General features: G+C 37.4%; 1 protein-coding gene across 1 annotated transcript in view; it reads right to left on the bottom strand.

Moving 5' to 3' along the window:
• Positions 1-605: 605 nt before the first annotated feature.
• LOC134665503 (uncharacterized) overlaps positions 606-15,401 on the bottom strand; it is a 32,282-nt gene continuing 17,486 nt past the window's right edge. Inside the window, exons 6-8 of the mRNA XM_063522477.1 lie at positions 11,115-11,195; positions 4,956-5,114; positions 606-920 (exon numbers count right to left, since the gene is read on the bottom strand). Of these exons, the coding sequence (XP_063378547.1) occupies positions 606-920; positions 4,956-5,114; positions 11,115-11,195 (555 nt within the window). The remainder of the gene's footprint in view (positions 921-4,955; positions 5,115-11,114; positions 11,196-15,401) is intronic.

Here is a 15,401-nt window from a genome sequence, read left to right as displayed (position 1 = left end):
TAAAATTGTAACCTAGTTAACCACACAATAGGGTCTAGTTTCCCCTGTGGGTTGGATGGTACGTCAATTCTCGGGATTAGTTATCAAGCGGACCCCAGGCTCCTATGAGCCGTGGCAAAAAGCCGTGATAACGCGAGAAAGATAAAGCACACAATATTTCAAGCTTAAAATGTGTATTCAATTCTAGGTTTTACAAATGCGTACCGTTTTAAGTAGACAAGACAACGCTAAGGCTGGAAACAATGCTCGACCGACGGTCGGCGCTGACATCGGTTGACGTAGCTATATCAATGAAAATGTACGATGAAATACAGTGCTTCGCTGATAAACTGCTACGCGCGTACAGCTACGTCGCGCGTACCGCGACCGTCGGTCGAGCTCGTCGGTCCGACGTACGTCGGTTGACTGACGCGCGTGGTGGCCATATACATGCGTTCAGTGCGACGCTGATCGAAGCGACGGACCGATCATAGAACCAGCGCGTGCGACGTACGGTACGCGCCGACCGTCGGTCGAGTACTGAACGTTTAATTACGACCGACGGTCAGCGCGTACGGTCAGCGCGTGTGGTACGCGCTGACCATCGGTCGAGCACTGTTTCCAGCCTAAGCCTCTGTCGATTTCTCAGACGCACGGCTTTCATAATCCTCAAAATCATGTACAACTACGCTACCAGGATCCTGATATACATTATGTTCTTCCTCTTTAGGGTACTCCTCATGCTTGGGGTCGTGGAAACTCACTATGTTGAAGACCGGAGCGGTGCCGCCGAAGGCTATGTGGTCCTCGTGGCTCGTGATAGCGAGCACCGCGCCCTCGGCGGGGTACGAGCAGGTTATGTAGCGGTTGTGAAGATTAATGATCTCCACGCAGTTGGTACCGCTGCCGCCTATGATGCCGTATTTGGCTTTGCGGTTGTACTGAAATAAAAAGGGACGAGCTATAAGACAAGTAAATCAACAACACCTTATAAATAAAGTCCCCTGCCGCCTCTGTCTGTTTGTGTGTATGTATGTTCGCAATAGAGTGATTCTAGAAGTAGGTTTAGGTGTATGATTTTTTAAGGTTTTGTGTAACCCGTGCGAAGCCGGGGCTGGTCGCTGGTAAGGAATATTACGTACTTACTCGTACCCAGTCTCGTATCTACCTAAATAGTCAGTCTGACAAAAAACTGCTCGTATAAAATCATGGTTTATTTACTTTATTTTAAATTCATATACAATCTGAGTAGATTCCACGATTGTAAAACATAACTCAGCAGAAAACTACCAAACTTCCTATGCAATAACTACAATTATAGGCGGTTATAATTATCTGTCGAAAAAATGCTAAACAAACAAAGATATTATTATAATAATAATAATGTAGCATGGTAATAGTTTTCTCTAGCTTAATCTGGTTTCACAAACTTTTTAATAGTTACATACTTTTTATAGTTGTAAACTCGCTTTTCAAAGCTAATTTTATGCATAAAACTAGAAAAATGGCGCCAGCTATACCAATATGTTCAAAAGTTTCAGGATGTTGCATAGTTTTCAGATTTCCAACAGAACTATCCCTGTCACAAGCAGTAACTAAAATTCCTCGCGGATCGCGAATAAAAGAGATAGTTTGAAATGCCATTGTAAATTACAGAGGGTATTTCCAGTTAACATAGATTCAGGTTAACATACGTTTTACAATAGATATTATCACGTAATGTATTACAAACATCTGCTTAGAAACTAATTTAATTACTGTTTATTTTAAACTTAGATATCCATAACTTTTGATAAACATACACGTGAACAAATATGAAACTTGATGTAAATACCTGTAATTAATAATAGTTACTTAGGTATTCCAGACATAGGACTAGGTAAGTAGTTATAATTAGTCGAGTGCGATACTGATGTGTATGTTGCTTTAGTTACAAAATTATAATGAATTAAAGTTATCAAATTGTTGAAATGCAAATTATGATAGTATTTTCACACGATGTTGTATAACGTTTTATAAACAACCAATGTGTGGGAGCGCCGTAAGTTAACAACAAGGGTTTGTTCTGACGTTTGTTGAATTTTTCTTCTGACGTAATTGTAAGTGTAAATACAAACAATTATACAAATAAATATTAACACATTTATCTTTCTTACGTTTAAATCTTAAGTTTAGTTGTTGCTTTGTTCCCCTTTCCTTCCAAAGTGAACGATGTTGTATACATACTTATTGTATATTATATTATAAACCAGACATTACTTACAAACTGAGCTTCGTAATTATAATTATCAACCACTTTATGGTTATCTAGGTAAAGTATTGGGTGTTCGCAGCGCAATTAAGATCTGATATCGAGCCCAGCTCGAAACTACCGAACTTTACCACCGAAAGCCTCAACACAAATCTAACTTGACTGTACAAGACCGAGGATTTGGAAAGTTGAGCAATATTAGCACTTGGGCAAACGGTGGTCCAAGAGTGGACCTTACAGCGGTGAGATGCCCACAAAGTTTCACGTGAATCAGTTGAGAAATGCTACCTGTAGAGAACATCCGAACATAAGAAAGCATTTTTCGGATACATTCGCTATGCTCGGTCAATAAATACTGCGTACCCCAGTGAAGTACCTATAAGTAAATTATACACCTATTTAGCTCTACCTTCCTTAAGGAAGGTTGACACGAGAGTCAATGAGAAGTTTTTAACGTTCCAATCGAAAACCTATATTATCGTTATTGCCGATCACGAGAAATGTAAGTACACCTGCATTCAATACTTGAAATAGATTTTAGTGGACGGAGGGGTCATCTCACCAAAAGCCATTCATTAACTATTACCCAGGTGCAGCTTATAACATCACTAGTTTTCCAATTGGTATATTGTTATAGATTATAAAATTTGTAAAATCAGCAGCAGGAGTAACTAATATTTAAGCCTTGAGAGTTGAGTTAAGAAAAGTTTTTAAAAATGAGCACAACACGCCAGGTATATTGAGATAACAACTTCCTTTAGGTACTTATCCACTACTGCTACTGACTAATATACATATACCAAGTACAATCAGCAGCAGAAGTTGCTAAGCGGTGGCGGTGTTCAAAATTACTTTGACACGCTCTTATTCTCTTAACAATAAAGTTAACTTAACACCTGGCATGCTTAGCAAATTCTGCTGCTGACTGTATATATATCTAAGCTGCAAAGGTGCTTAAAATATGTACTTAGCTTGGCCGCTTCGATATACTCGATGGCAATGTATAGATCCATGTATCGTTATGAGCGTTGTACTTTTTATTGTAAAATAACTAGACCTGTCCGGCAGGCTGGTAAAGTTGACGAAATATAAAGTGTGCCAAACTTGTTCGGGAGATCGGCTCACTTTAGGTACCTACCTATATTTCATCAACCCATAAAGGTAATAAAATAGATTCGCGATTGACTCGGAATATAGGTAGCTCACCGCTACTGTTTGTCTCTTAACCCGTATCCTATATACAGAACCGGCGAGAAATTTAAGGAAAACAAACTGCCAAAACCTCAGCAGGTCGCTTGTTCCTGACAGACACCGCCCTCAAATATCCACGTTTGTTGTGCGGTAATTGTGTTTTCAAATTAAACACCGATCTTGGTGATGATGAAAATACGTAAAGTTAAGCAAAGGATTTACTTTGAAAGGGTTTCTCGGGTTTGTGATTCCTCTTATGAAGCAAAGTATTTGTAATCTTCTCGGCGATAAGTCGCAAAATGGTTCAGATAGTTATTTATAATATGGATCTGCTCATTTATCTGTAGAAAAACCTAATATATCTAGAAGTCATTGAAACTAGATTAAGCTTAAAGTGTTCCACTCTACTATACACGTAATATCCAGGCTTTGTACGTCAAATAATATACGAAATGTGAATTAAATCCCATATTCCATTTAGTCATTCTGTCTGGCTGGGACGTGAAAGCCTCTCAGGGCTATCAATCATTTCACCTTAATGTACTTTTAATGTGTAAAGCTATATTTGCAAGGGGTTATAAACTGCGAATTGACGGAGAATTATAGGTTGTAAATCTGATTTATCACTTTAACCTCCAAGGATAATTGAAGTAGGTATTACATATAATAACATCGGCTTCAGTTAATAGAAAATGTATGATATCAATTCAGCCCCAATTCTTTTTATTATTATATTTCATTGTCACAGGCTAGCACTAAGGTGACTTTCATATCGCTTCGAAATAAGTACTTAAATATCTAAAGAATATAAACGAAAAACCTTCGATTGATATGTATTTTTGTAAGAAATGGTATAAAGACTTCTGTGTAGTTGTTATTAAAACTAAAACTAACGTGTACTTTTGACAAACCATTAGTAGTTCTTATGGCCTTGCAATAAGGCCTACAAAGTGTCAGGTAACTGTGGACGTATATACGTAGAAAGGCACATGCAATATGTTTTTCGAGTGCAGTTACTACTTCAGTACGAGCTGATTGATACTTCAGTTGATTGACGCTCGATGGGATGTAAAACTGACTCTCCGTGTATCTGCTAGTGTTTTTCAATAGGGTCGGGACGCAGTGGTGTGCCATGGGAGAGACTTATGTTCAGATTGTGTGATATCTAAGGCTGATAATGATTATAAAAAACCGGGCAAGTGCGAGTCGGACTCGCGCACGAAGGGTTCCGTACCATAATGCAAAAAAAGGCAAAAAAAAAAGGTCACCCATCCAAGTTCTGACCCCACCCGACGTTGCTTAACTTCGGTCAAAAATCACGTTTGTTGTATGGGAGCCCCACTTAAATCTTTACTTTATTCTGTTTTTAGTATTTGTTGTTATAGCGGCAACAGGAATACATCATCTGTGAAAATTTCAACTATCTAGCTATCACGGTTCGTGAGATACAGCCTGGTGACAGACGGACGGACGGACGGGCAGCAGAGTCTTAGTAATAGGGTCCCGTTTTAGATACGGAACCCTAAAAACCTACCTTACTAGAATTCCAAAACCGGCATGCATAGATGTACTCCCCATCCACATCGGGCCTCCGGTTCTGCACGCGTACGATGGACACCTTCTTCTTAGCGACGATGTCCCACACTGTCAGAGCTTCTGTGGGTAGCCAACTGCCTGCTATGCAGAAGTTTCTCTGAAAATGGCAAAGTCATTACGAGGGGGCGCAAAGAAAGGAAATTAGAAGGGAACAAAAGATATGTTGCATGTAATTTGCTACGGAAGATCAGCGAGTTGGTTTTAACATTTTACCAAAACTGGTTAACACTAAAAAGAGTTGGTTACAAAAAACAGTATGTACTTATCGCTTTTGCTAATACCCATAAAAAATGAACACATTTTAAGTTAATCGTACCCAACTGTTATTTTCATACAGTGGAACTTCGGACAGTGGAACGAGGATTTCGTCTTATTGAGGTTCGCCTCAATAAGACAAAATCCTCGTTAACACGAAATAAAATGCTATTCCCTTCCCGTCAAACCCCAAAACCTCCATAACTCGAAATATTTAACCTCATTAAGACGATGTAATCAACGATTCCCTTCACGGCTTTCCGGTACAATTTGACCCCTATCACTCGAAAAAATAGACGTGTTCTGATATCACCGCTATATCTCGAAATTATTTATCAACAACCCTCAGTAACTCGAAGAAAATAATAAGACCGTGCTATAAACATTTGTATAGTTACCTTACGAATTTTACATTAATTTTACCTCTGTAACTCGAAACCTCTTTAAGACGAATAAAAACCTATAACCTCTCTAAGTCATACCCTCTGTAAGACGAAAACTCGTTAACACGAACTTTTTGGCGTTTCCCTTCAGATTCGTGCTATCGAAGTTCCACTGAATATCTAATCTTGTACAAGTTAATTTAATCTCCTAATAAATGCCTTTTAAGCCGAAATTACTTGTTATCTTATTAAATCCTTTCACAATGGAGGCCTATAACAAAGACAAAAGAATAACAACAAAAGTCAACTCTTCACAAACTCCCAGTACCTCTATTGTACCTAACTTGGTATAGTTTGTAAGGATGCCAAGTTAACGGGCGGGCCCGTAATTTCCCTGACGCGTCCTATATTGGAAACAACAGGGTAATAAAACGTTGTCTTACCTTAATTAGGGAAGTATACAGGAGTATTTTTTTAAAGTAAATAAGTACCTAAACATTCTTATTACAACTACTCGTATAAGTAAAAATATAACAGATATTATTATCGATATTAAACTTTCGTGAGACATATTTTAAATTGTTTATACGACAACGGTTTCACTCACTTGAATTTTTAGTCGCTATTGGCGACATGTTTCGGGCCCGTCGGGGGTCCTTCCTCAGGCTCAGTGCACGAGTTGCAGCCGCCGCGAGCACTCGAGCCTGAGGAAGGACCCCCGACGGGCCCGAAACATGTCGCCAATAGCGACTAAAAATTCAAGTGAGTGAAACCGTTGTCGTATAAACAAGATATTATTATAACAGAAATTACACAGAAAATTATAATTATGTAAACAACAGTCGGTCATATCCTAAAAAGCGATTCTTCAGGACATGTCTTGGACATTTAGGACTTGGAGATGTCGTTTGTAAGAAAATATATTATATTTTATGCAACAATGATCGCAAACGAGACTTTTCCCATGAGCGTGCATGAGTAAAATTGAGTATGTTATTGTATGTTTATTGCGTAACGGGGAAAATAAATTACCAACATAATGTCCCGTCACGCTTGATGCGTTCTGTGTTCTGAGATATATTAGGTACATTCGTCATAATGCAGTAAGAGTGAGATGGGTGTGAAGTGGAAGTGAGATGGGATGTAGCGCCAAAAGCTTTGATGCTTAAAACCTGTGATTTCCACGCCAGAAAAAATCTATGTGGCAAATTTAGAGGAAGCTATACTCGAAATACTCAAAGAAAAGCAAAGAATACGATTTCATACGATTTCCAAGTAAATACTTGGAATATAATTGTCTTAATTATAGATATTATAAGTCCTGAAAGTTCTTAATCGGTAGAGGGCCACGATAATGGTACCTAGTCATTGGTAGACGAGTATTCGCCTTGTACAAAACTTCGCTGGAAAACTTAGACCAGGTAAAAGCAAACTAAGCAAGATAGCGCTCAAAACTAGGGATGAACATCTCGTTTAAGTATTCAGACAATTCCTCTGGAATAGAAATTAATATAGAATCAGAGTAGATTTATATAGCGTAGTTTATCTCCATTCGATGGAGAAGGTGAGTGAGATGAAAAATAATGGGCGAATTGAAGACGTCAGCTGACGATACGACACGCTACATGCGCATATTGGGCTGGATTAATAGGGACAAACCATAGACTAGGAATTCTCCAGACGGAGCTTATAGCAATTATTTCATGAAACCGGCTGCCAAAAATACAGGGGTGCGGAAGACGAGGTGAGCGAGTGACTGGTCCGTTCAAACACACTTGATCGAAAATGGAGTAAAACTACCGTATATTTGTGGCAGAGGGGGTAGCGCTACTATTTATGCTGTGTCTGGAAGTCTATTGGGACAAAAAGTCGTCGTGACCAAATTGTCGACGTCAAGCGTGAATTTTTGCGGTTTACGCATTGTTGACGCCAAATTGTCTTGTAATGAAAAGGTAAGGTAACGTATGAAGCGTTACCTGCCAATGTTGAGTCGTCCAAGCAGCAAGTGACCGACCAGGATAGTCTTATGTAACTTTCAGTAGGAGTAGCAGCGAAGTAGCTATTATTGTTTGTCCTTGTCACAGTCTCATATTTTATTTGTTCCCCACCGTAAATTTAGTATGGATTATGGTGGGCAACAAATAAATTCGACCAATCATAGTGTCGCATTGCGTATGTTTTGTCCCTCACGAAGGCACGCGTATTCCACTTCTATGGGATCCAACCATCTATGGGCGAAAGATTACTGTATTTATTCCTTACACTGTGTTAATATGGAACTTTGTCAACTAAGTCTGTTGGGAACCTGTCTGCGCACCGCAAAGCTGAAATCGCTTTACAAACTGAAAGTAATGAAAGTACGAAAATAATATTCTTCAACTCAAAGTACGAACTAAGAGCATCAAAGTTTATAACGAGTGTCGAGGCACGACTGAACTGCAGATGAAACACTAGTAGGGTTTGCGGCAGATAAAAAGTTGCACTTTGTTAGGAACCTATAAAAAAGTCTGGGTACTTACAAGTTTTCACACGGCTATCACTAAACACTTTACGTAGGTGTAAATATTACATTCTTAAGAGCACATGAGCATTAGACGAGCGGTAACTTACCGGCAAAGCATACATGTGCCTTTCTAGCAAAAACTTGTGGGTTCGAGCCATACGCAATGTAATTTAATATATACGTGTCAGTAACTCTGGAAAACATAGCGATACGAATCTCGAAGAGGTATAAGTAAATGCTTTTTGGATCAGCAGGCGAAGTGGCAATCACTTACGTATACATGGGTCAAACAGATCACTGTGTTACGTTCTTTCCTGTGTCAGAGTCACGTCAGAGAAAACTAGCGTGTTCGCGCGAACTGTACATTTTTCTCCCCTGTGGGCAATAGTTAACAGCTTGTGGGCATGTAAGTAATGATTTTATCATAGTTCTGTAAATAAAAGGAGGACCTTTTTACGTGGGTTAGGGTTAAATAAGAAAATTAACCTTTATAGCCCTTAACTTTGTGTATGTCCACAGGAAAGAACGTAACACAGTGATCTGTTTGACCCACATGCTTTTAGCCCAATATTTATTTCATTTCTTGCACACCAATAGCGTACTTCATTTTAGATTCCTTCTACTCATAAGTCCTTACACCCTGGCGGACGCAATGGCAGCTCCGTCCGATATAAGTATCTGACGGCGACTGATTTGTCTAATTTTTAAAATCAGGGTGCTGCACGGCAGGTATTTTAAGTTTAAGACAAGATGTAGGTAAATTAGAACATCAAGAAAAATATTTATCTGTGCAAAATTAATCTCAGTGTAAAATAATTTCGATTGCCTATTGAAATTCGTTCGGACTTCCACGTACCCATCCCTAAAGCTAAGACCACTAAGTTACAGCCAGAGTAGAGCCAAGTTTTAATTAAAAGTGCTTTGTATTAGCTTTGCTGGGCACCGCTCAAAATATTAGATAAACTTAACATATGAGGAGAACAGACTCTCACAAAACAGTTGTGAAAGTAAAAGTTTGTGGACAACTACAAATTTTGCATATAGTAAACACAGGTATTGTCTTGTTTCACTTATGTGAACTAAAGGCTGGAGCACAGCACACCAAAAAGCTCGGCAACAGATCAGCGCCGCAGAAAAATATATCTGCGGTTGCGTCTAATTGCCACGCCCCTTTTCATACATTATTTTATGAATGAGACCGCAGACTTTTTTTTGAGAATAACCCACACTTGCGAATAAATTCAAAGTATACGAGATAATTACATTCAAATACTAAAGATACATAGTTGTTATTTACTAGGCATTAACATTTTAGTAACGCTTTCAATCACATAATTAAATTTTCTCTAAGGCGTCGAAAGTTTTATTAGAGAAAGGTCGAGCTAAATTACTTATAGTCACAAAATATAATTACTATGCCTTTTGCTTAATTAATTTGAGCTTGGCGTATAAATTGTCTTTTCTAATCTGTTTAGTTTATAGATTACATCCTACAAGATAGAACATGTAAGGCAACTTGTGCTTACCGCACTTGAGCGTCTTTACAATAATTCGATTGTAAGCAATAGTGAGTATAGTGCGACATAAAATAGTAGAAATTAAACAAAATTGAACTAAAAATTTTTCACACTAAATTCTTGCTATGTTTAAGCCTTTTTCGTCAAAAATATGACAGTTGGGCATTTTCATTTAACTTGTACAAGTTAAGCGCGACTTAAGTCGTGTTTCAGTAACGTCTAACCGTTACATTCCTGACAAAATGTATGGGATTGACATTGACCGTCAGTTTTGTAACGATTGTTAACCGGCCGTTAAAGGTGTTCAATTAAGTGAAAATGCCCAGTTATGTAGAAAGTGGCGCCCTCAATAAGGAATCTTGGACTTCACTAAAAGTTCGCATTAAGAAAGTGGAGTCAAATTAATGCTTCGTGAAAATAATTTGTAGATCCACTTGAAAATCTTTATTTTCACTTTACCTACTTATTTTTAACGCACATTAACGTCGATGACGCATTGTTTTAAGGCGCAAGCGCTTTGGTAATTAGTAAAAAGTGCTTATTTGTTATGTTAGCCATCATTACAATGTTCTATCTTAGGGCAGTAATCTATGGTCTTGTTTAATGTTGAGCCTAGTTTGAAGGCTAGACATCAAACAGAGGTTGTTTGCTAAATTCGCATAAATTTTCAGATACCATTATTGTTACCTGTTGAAAACAATTTCAGGAGTAAAACTGTAAACAATTTAATTAAAGATATTTCGAAAGGGCGTCTAAAATATTTAAGGATAATTAAGTGAGACAAATTATTCTGATAAATAAATTTGGTGAGGATCGATGAATTGCAGGTAACGCGTATAAAGCGGAATAAGGTTTTCTAAAGCAGGTTGCGCTAGAAAACTTTATCGAATTTGTACTTAAAAGCATTAACGTAAGGTACTACTAGAATGAGTCTTTAGATGTACAACATACCTACTTACAGCAACACACCTAACCTACCTTAAGCTTTGACTTTAAAGTAATAAAACAGTTATAAGAAATACAGCAATATAAACGAATTTCAAAAACACTGATTTTGTATTATGTTTAAAAAGTTATTATTTATTTAAATTTTGTTTCAGGCTACAAGGCTAATATAGTTCATTTAAAAATCATAAAAAAATAAACACCGTTTAGACGACAGAACCGCATGGCTCTGTTGAATCGAATGCTTTTGTGTCGGACTATCGACCCAATTCGAACTTTAAGATACCTACGTCAAATATTACTTAGGTACGTTTAAATACGATAATATGGATTAGATATGTCAGTATCAAGTGTGACGCTTTTGTTGGAAGAAACTTCACTTTTGACACTGACATATTTAATCCATTATCGTATCTAGACGTATCTTAAAGTTCGCACTGGGTTGTATGCTGTAGGTGTACGTATAACTTTATTATACATACAAAGATACTTACTTTTAAATCAATACTGTTACTGCACACGTCAACCCCTTCGAACGTCATCATGCAGCCAACTTGGCACCTCGTGTCCCAGATCTGTAACAATAACAATTTAATTAATTAAATGTACCTATATGTTTGTCATCAGGGGAGGTCACAGTGCTCACAAATATCTCAATACGCCTCCATTGCGAAAAAATCCACAATAATGTCAATTGGTCTAATTGAATTATTTTATTTGGGGTTAAAAGTAAATTAGGTACCTATTATACTCGTCTTCGTGCATTTTCGTATTTATACAGGGTGAAATTTAATTCACTGGCCAAATTGAAACAACCGAAAGAACTCGAAAAAATATTAAACACGTGTTTTTTCTTTTAATACCGCTCAGTACATTTTTTTCGAAATAACTCATCATCAAGTTGTCCTAAAAACCTCGTACGTTATGGTGAACCGACAACTACCCACTACACCCGCTTCTCTCTTATCAGTTAAGGTCATTGACACCCCGCTCCTCCCGCTGTTTGCAATCGCGTCACCAATTATGAACCCTATTGCAGCGAGATTACCTACATAAGTTGCTTGCAAAGGCAACCCATTTTTAATCTAAAATGTTATTTCTGACTAATGATTATTAACAAAACGTCCGTGGCTTAAAAACAATGAGTAAAAACTAGGTCAGGAATCTTTGCATTCAGGCGTATTTAAAAAAATTAATCAACTTACGTACATTTGATTAAAAATCGACGCAATTAACGAAAGTCCCACGAGATGGTACTCTTGGATTCAATCCTTGTCTGCGAAGGCGTGGAACGGATTCCATTTCGTATAATCTTTGTGCACCACGTAAACACTCACCACTTAATAAATAACACCGTACCACTTCGTAATATTCCCGGTTCGAAAACATTTTTTTTAACCTTAGTACGCGCGCGATTATTATTTTAAGGTTGGCGAGTGACGAGTGACTAATCATTTATGCTTACCGTTATGTTTACCGCTAGCGCGGAATGGTTTAGTTTAGACTACCCTCGAAATTGATAAACCTGCCTACCATCGCCAACACTAACTGTGTGGACCCTATTGCAACGATTATAAGGTTTAGTGAAGGTCAGATAAGGGTTTTGCTGATGTTGTTGTTAAAACCTACTATTAGGTTTGTTTACATTTGTGGTAATAGGGTGCCCACGACTCGTGGAAAATATTTAAAAATTGAAAAATGAAAATTAAAAAAAAGTGTACTCTTTTTTTTCGCTAAATAGATTCCTTAAGTGTAACCTAGTGCCGGGAATGAATATGGCCAGTGATTTAAATTTCACCCTGTATATACACACTCAAAATATATGTATTGCACCTGCACATATAATTACCAGTTTTCATTGCTCTTAAGTGTACTTACTCCGTAGCCAACTACCTATATACACGTTGTAACATGAGTAAACCGAATAATTTTAACAGCGTATTCCTGATCATATTTAGAGACAAAAATGTCCTATAAACTTTTTTTTAAAGCGCCTAGTTTCAGAGATAAAAATAATTTAAAAATAAACAAGTTTTTGTTGTTACATAATGTAAAAGGCTTTTTTGATGGTAATGTTGCTGCTATGGGACGTAGTCTAAATATCCTTATTGATAGATGTCAAAAAGTGACAAGTAACACTTTGCAAAAAGAAGGTTTTAGGAATATAAAATGTAAAAATCAATTTTAAATAGCAAGTTTACCAATAACATTTATTTTTTATGTACAAATACATTCAAAAAATTGAAAAAACAAAACAACAAAAAAAGTTTTTGTTTTGGCGAAATTGATCTAAACTCATATTACATTTTTTCCTTCTTTTGACCTCAGAAATGCGTGGTTAAAATTATTCCGTTTCCTCATGTTACACCGTGTATATTCAGATGGTTTTAAAATGACGGAATCCACTTGAGACACTACCTGACGATGAATTGCATTGTTATCTTTTGTGAAACCAAACTGCTAATTACCTCTGCAAAATGAAATGCAATACAACAGAAGAAACAGATGATAGGAACAGATAACATCTTTACCGTTTCAAGGATAGAGTTAAATTACAATACGTACGTAGCAGAGGGCCTGCCGCGAACCACGTCCGACGTGTTGCCTCCCTGTCACACTTACGTACGAATTTACCAGTGGAACAGAGAGGCAACACGTCGAACGTGGTTCGCGGTAGACCCTCAGGCACTCGATACCTACCTATAGGAATTTATTTTTGTTTTGTATAAATAAACTTTTTAGTTTTTAACTCTTTTTTAAGACAGTGCTACGCCCTTGCAGGGTGACCATGTAGCAAACCTTTATGTAACACCTTTATATCCATGGTTTTTCGCATGAAATTAAATTAAATGAAATTTCAAGTGGATTCCGTACGACTAAACATAAGTTACTCCCGAAGCATTGCGGGCATCCAGTGTATTTCACAACGCCGAACACAAACGAGAATACACTTCTTTGTAGAGGCGCAAAACGGTGAATAAAATCGCTTAATAAATAATTTTAGCAGTTAACCGCCGCCGAGTGGAATATTTTAATCTCGGTAGGGATGCTTTGAGTCGGCAGATAACGTAGGGTTGGCAAACTTAATTGTGAAAATAATTACTGAATACTGAAATTTACATTTCACACAAATGGTTGATAGTGATTGTCAGTTTCTAAATATGTTTCTATCACCGTAAAATATTTTGCCACTAAATACATCCCATTGAAAAAATGACGCAAATTACATTAAATTCCTTTTGATACCTTTCCTCTAATATTAGTCCTTACTTAGTTTACGAGTCAACCTCAACCTGCCTTACCGATATTATTTTCTACGTTTATTGCCATACATATGAGCGTATTTATCGTTGTGAACATCGACAGAGAGTGATTAATACAATTTGCATTTCTATCGCCCTTACATTTTTGAGCGATATACCTAGCAGGCAGATAAAAAAAATTGTTTTTTGATTTTCATAGTAGGGCCTGATCAATCAACAGAGAAAGCTATGGAAATGCATATATATACCTACCTACAATCAAGTTTAGCGAACAGTTTAGTTTAGGACTAGTCTGTGGCCATGAGTAAGCCCAATCATAATAAAAAAAATAAAAAATAAAAAAAAGTTTAACGGTGACCAAAGATTTTATGCAACCGACCCTAAGACTAACTTTTTAGGTTTCATAAAACTTCCTAGATCCATAAAAATCATAAAAACAGCCCTAAGCCACCACAAAATAACCATAGGTCAATGCCTCCCTAACCCTAGGTCCGCCATGTTTTATTCAAAGCGCGTTTACAAGTTTAGTGGTTGCTTTTGTACCGTTTGTCACCGACTCACAGGTGATAAGTATTGCAGTGGGATAAAGACAGCTTAGGGGTATGTAGCATGCTAAATATCCTAGCATAGCCTCGTAAGTCCCCGTGTACTTGTACAAGTACAAATTAAATTCGAGTTTTGAACTCACATAGAAATAAAAGAAAGTTCCAAATTCAAAAGCGCCAAAATTGCCCTGGGTCTTACGAGGATAGAATAGATAGTCATGTATAGAAGGTTCACTTTAAGAGAGCCGATATTTTACTAGAGATAGACCGTAAAAAGTCTGCAGCGATTTTGATAGCCCACGCAGTGCAAGTGTCATTTTAAACGACAAACTTCTATGAAATTATGACGTATAAATAACACTTACACTGCGTAGGCTATCAAATCCGCTGCAGACTTTTATTGGTGCGACTATACTGCGTCGTGAACAATATTCTTCTCTGACCGATAGCACGTTGTCCTTCGGCTTAGAAAGGTTGTAGATTAGAGGACGTAGACTGTTATTAGTCCACTGTGTCGTCCAGTCTGGTCAAGATCGTAAGGAATCATTGAATGGTCGATCTGTGTGGAGATCCTTGGGGTCTACGTACAAGTGGAAATCTTTGGGCTAAAATGGTGATTGATTTTAGTCGCTCCGTCTTACTCAGAGCACTATTACGCTCGGAAAATATAAGAATTGTTTATAGCAAATGAAAATAACATTCGCTGTGAAGCAAGTACCTACCCTAAAAATGTAAAAAATAATTCTGATACTAGTTATTGCTGCTGGTGACAACAATGATCGACACCAAAAATATAGGAGTTATTTTTCCCTTCATGTTAAACTGCTATAATACACGAGAGAGAAATTCTATTAATATACAACATCGTTATGAGAACAATGGCACAAATGATTTTTCCGAGCGTAAAATTGAGTGAGGTATTAGCATAAATCCAATATTGAAGTTAAAAGGTGAGTGCGCAGAAGTCGACATA

The sequence above is a fragment of the Cydia fagiglandana genome, chromosome 6 (assembly GCF_963556715.1).
Source record: "Cydia fagiglandana chromosome 6, ilCydFagi1.1, whole genome shotgun sequence".
NCBI lineage: Eukaryota > Metazoa > Arthropoda > Insecta > Lepidoptera > Tortricidae > Cydia > Cydia fagiglandana.
This window is presented reverse-complemented; position numbering and strand designations above follow the sequence as displayed.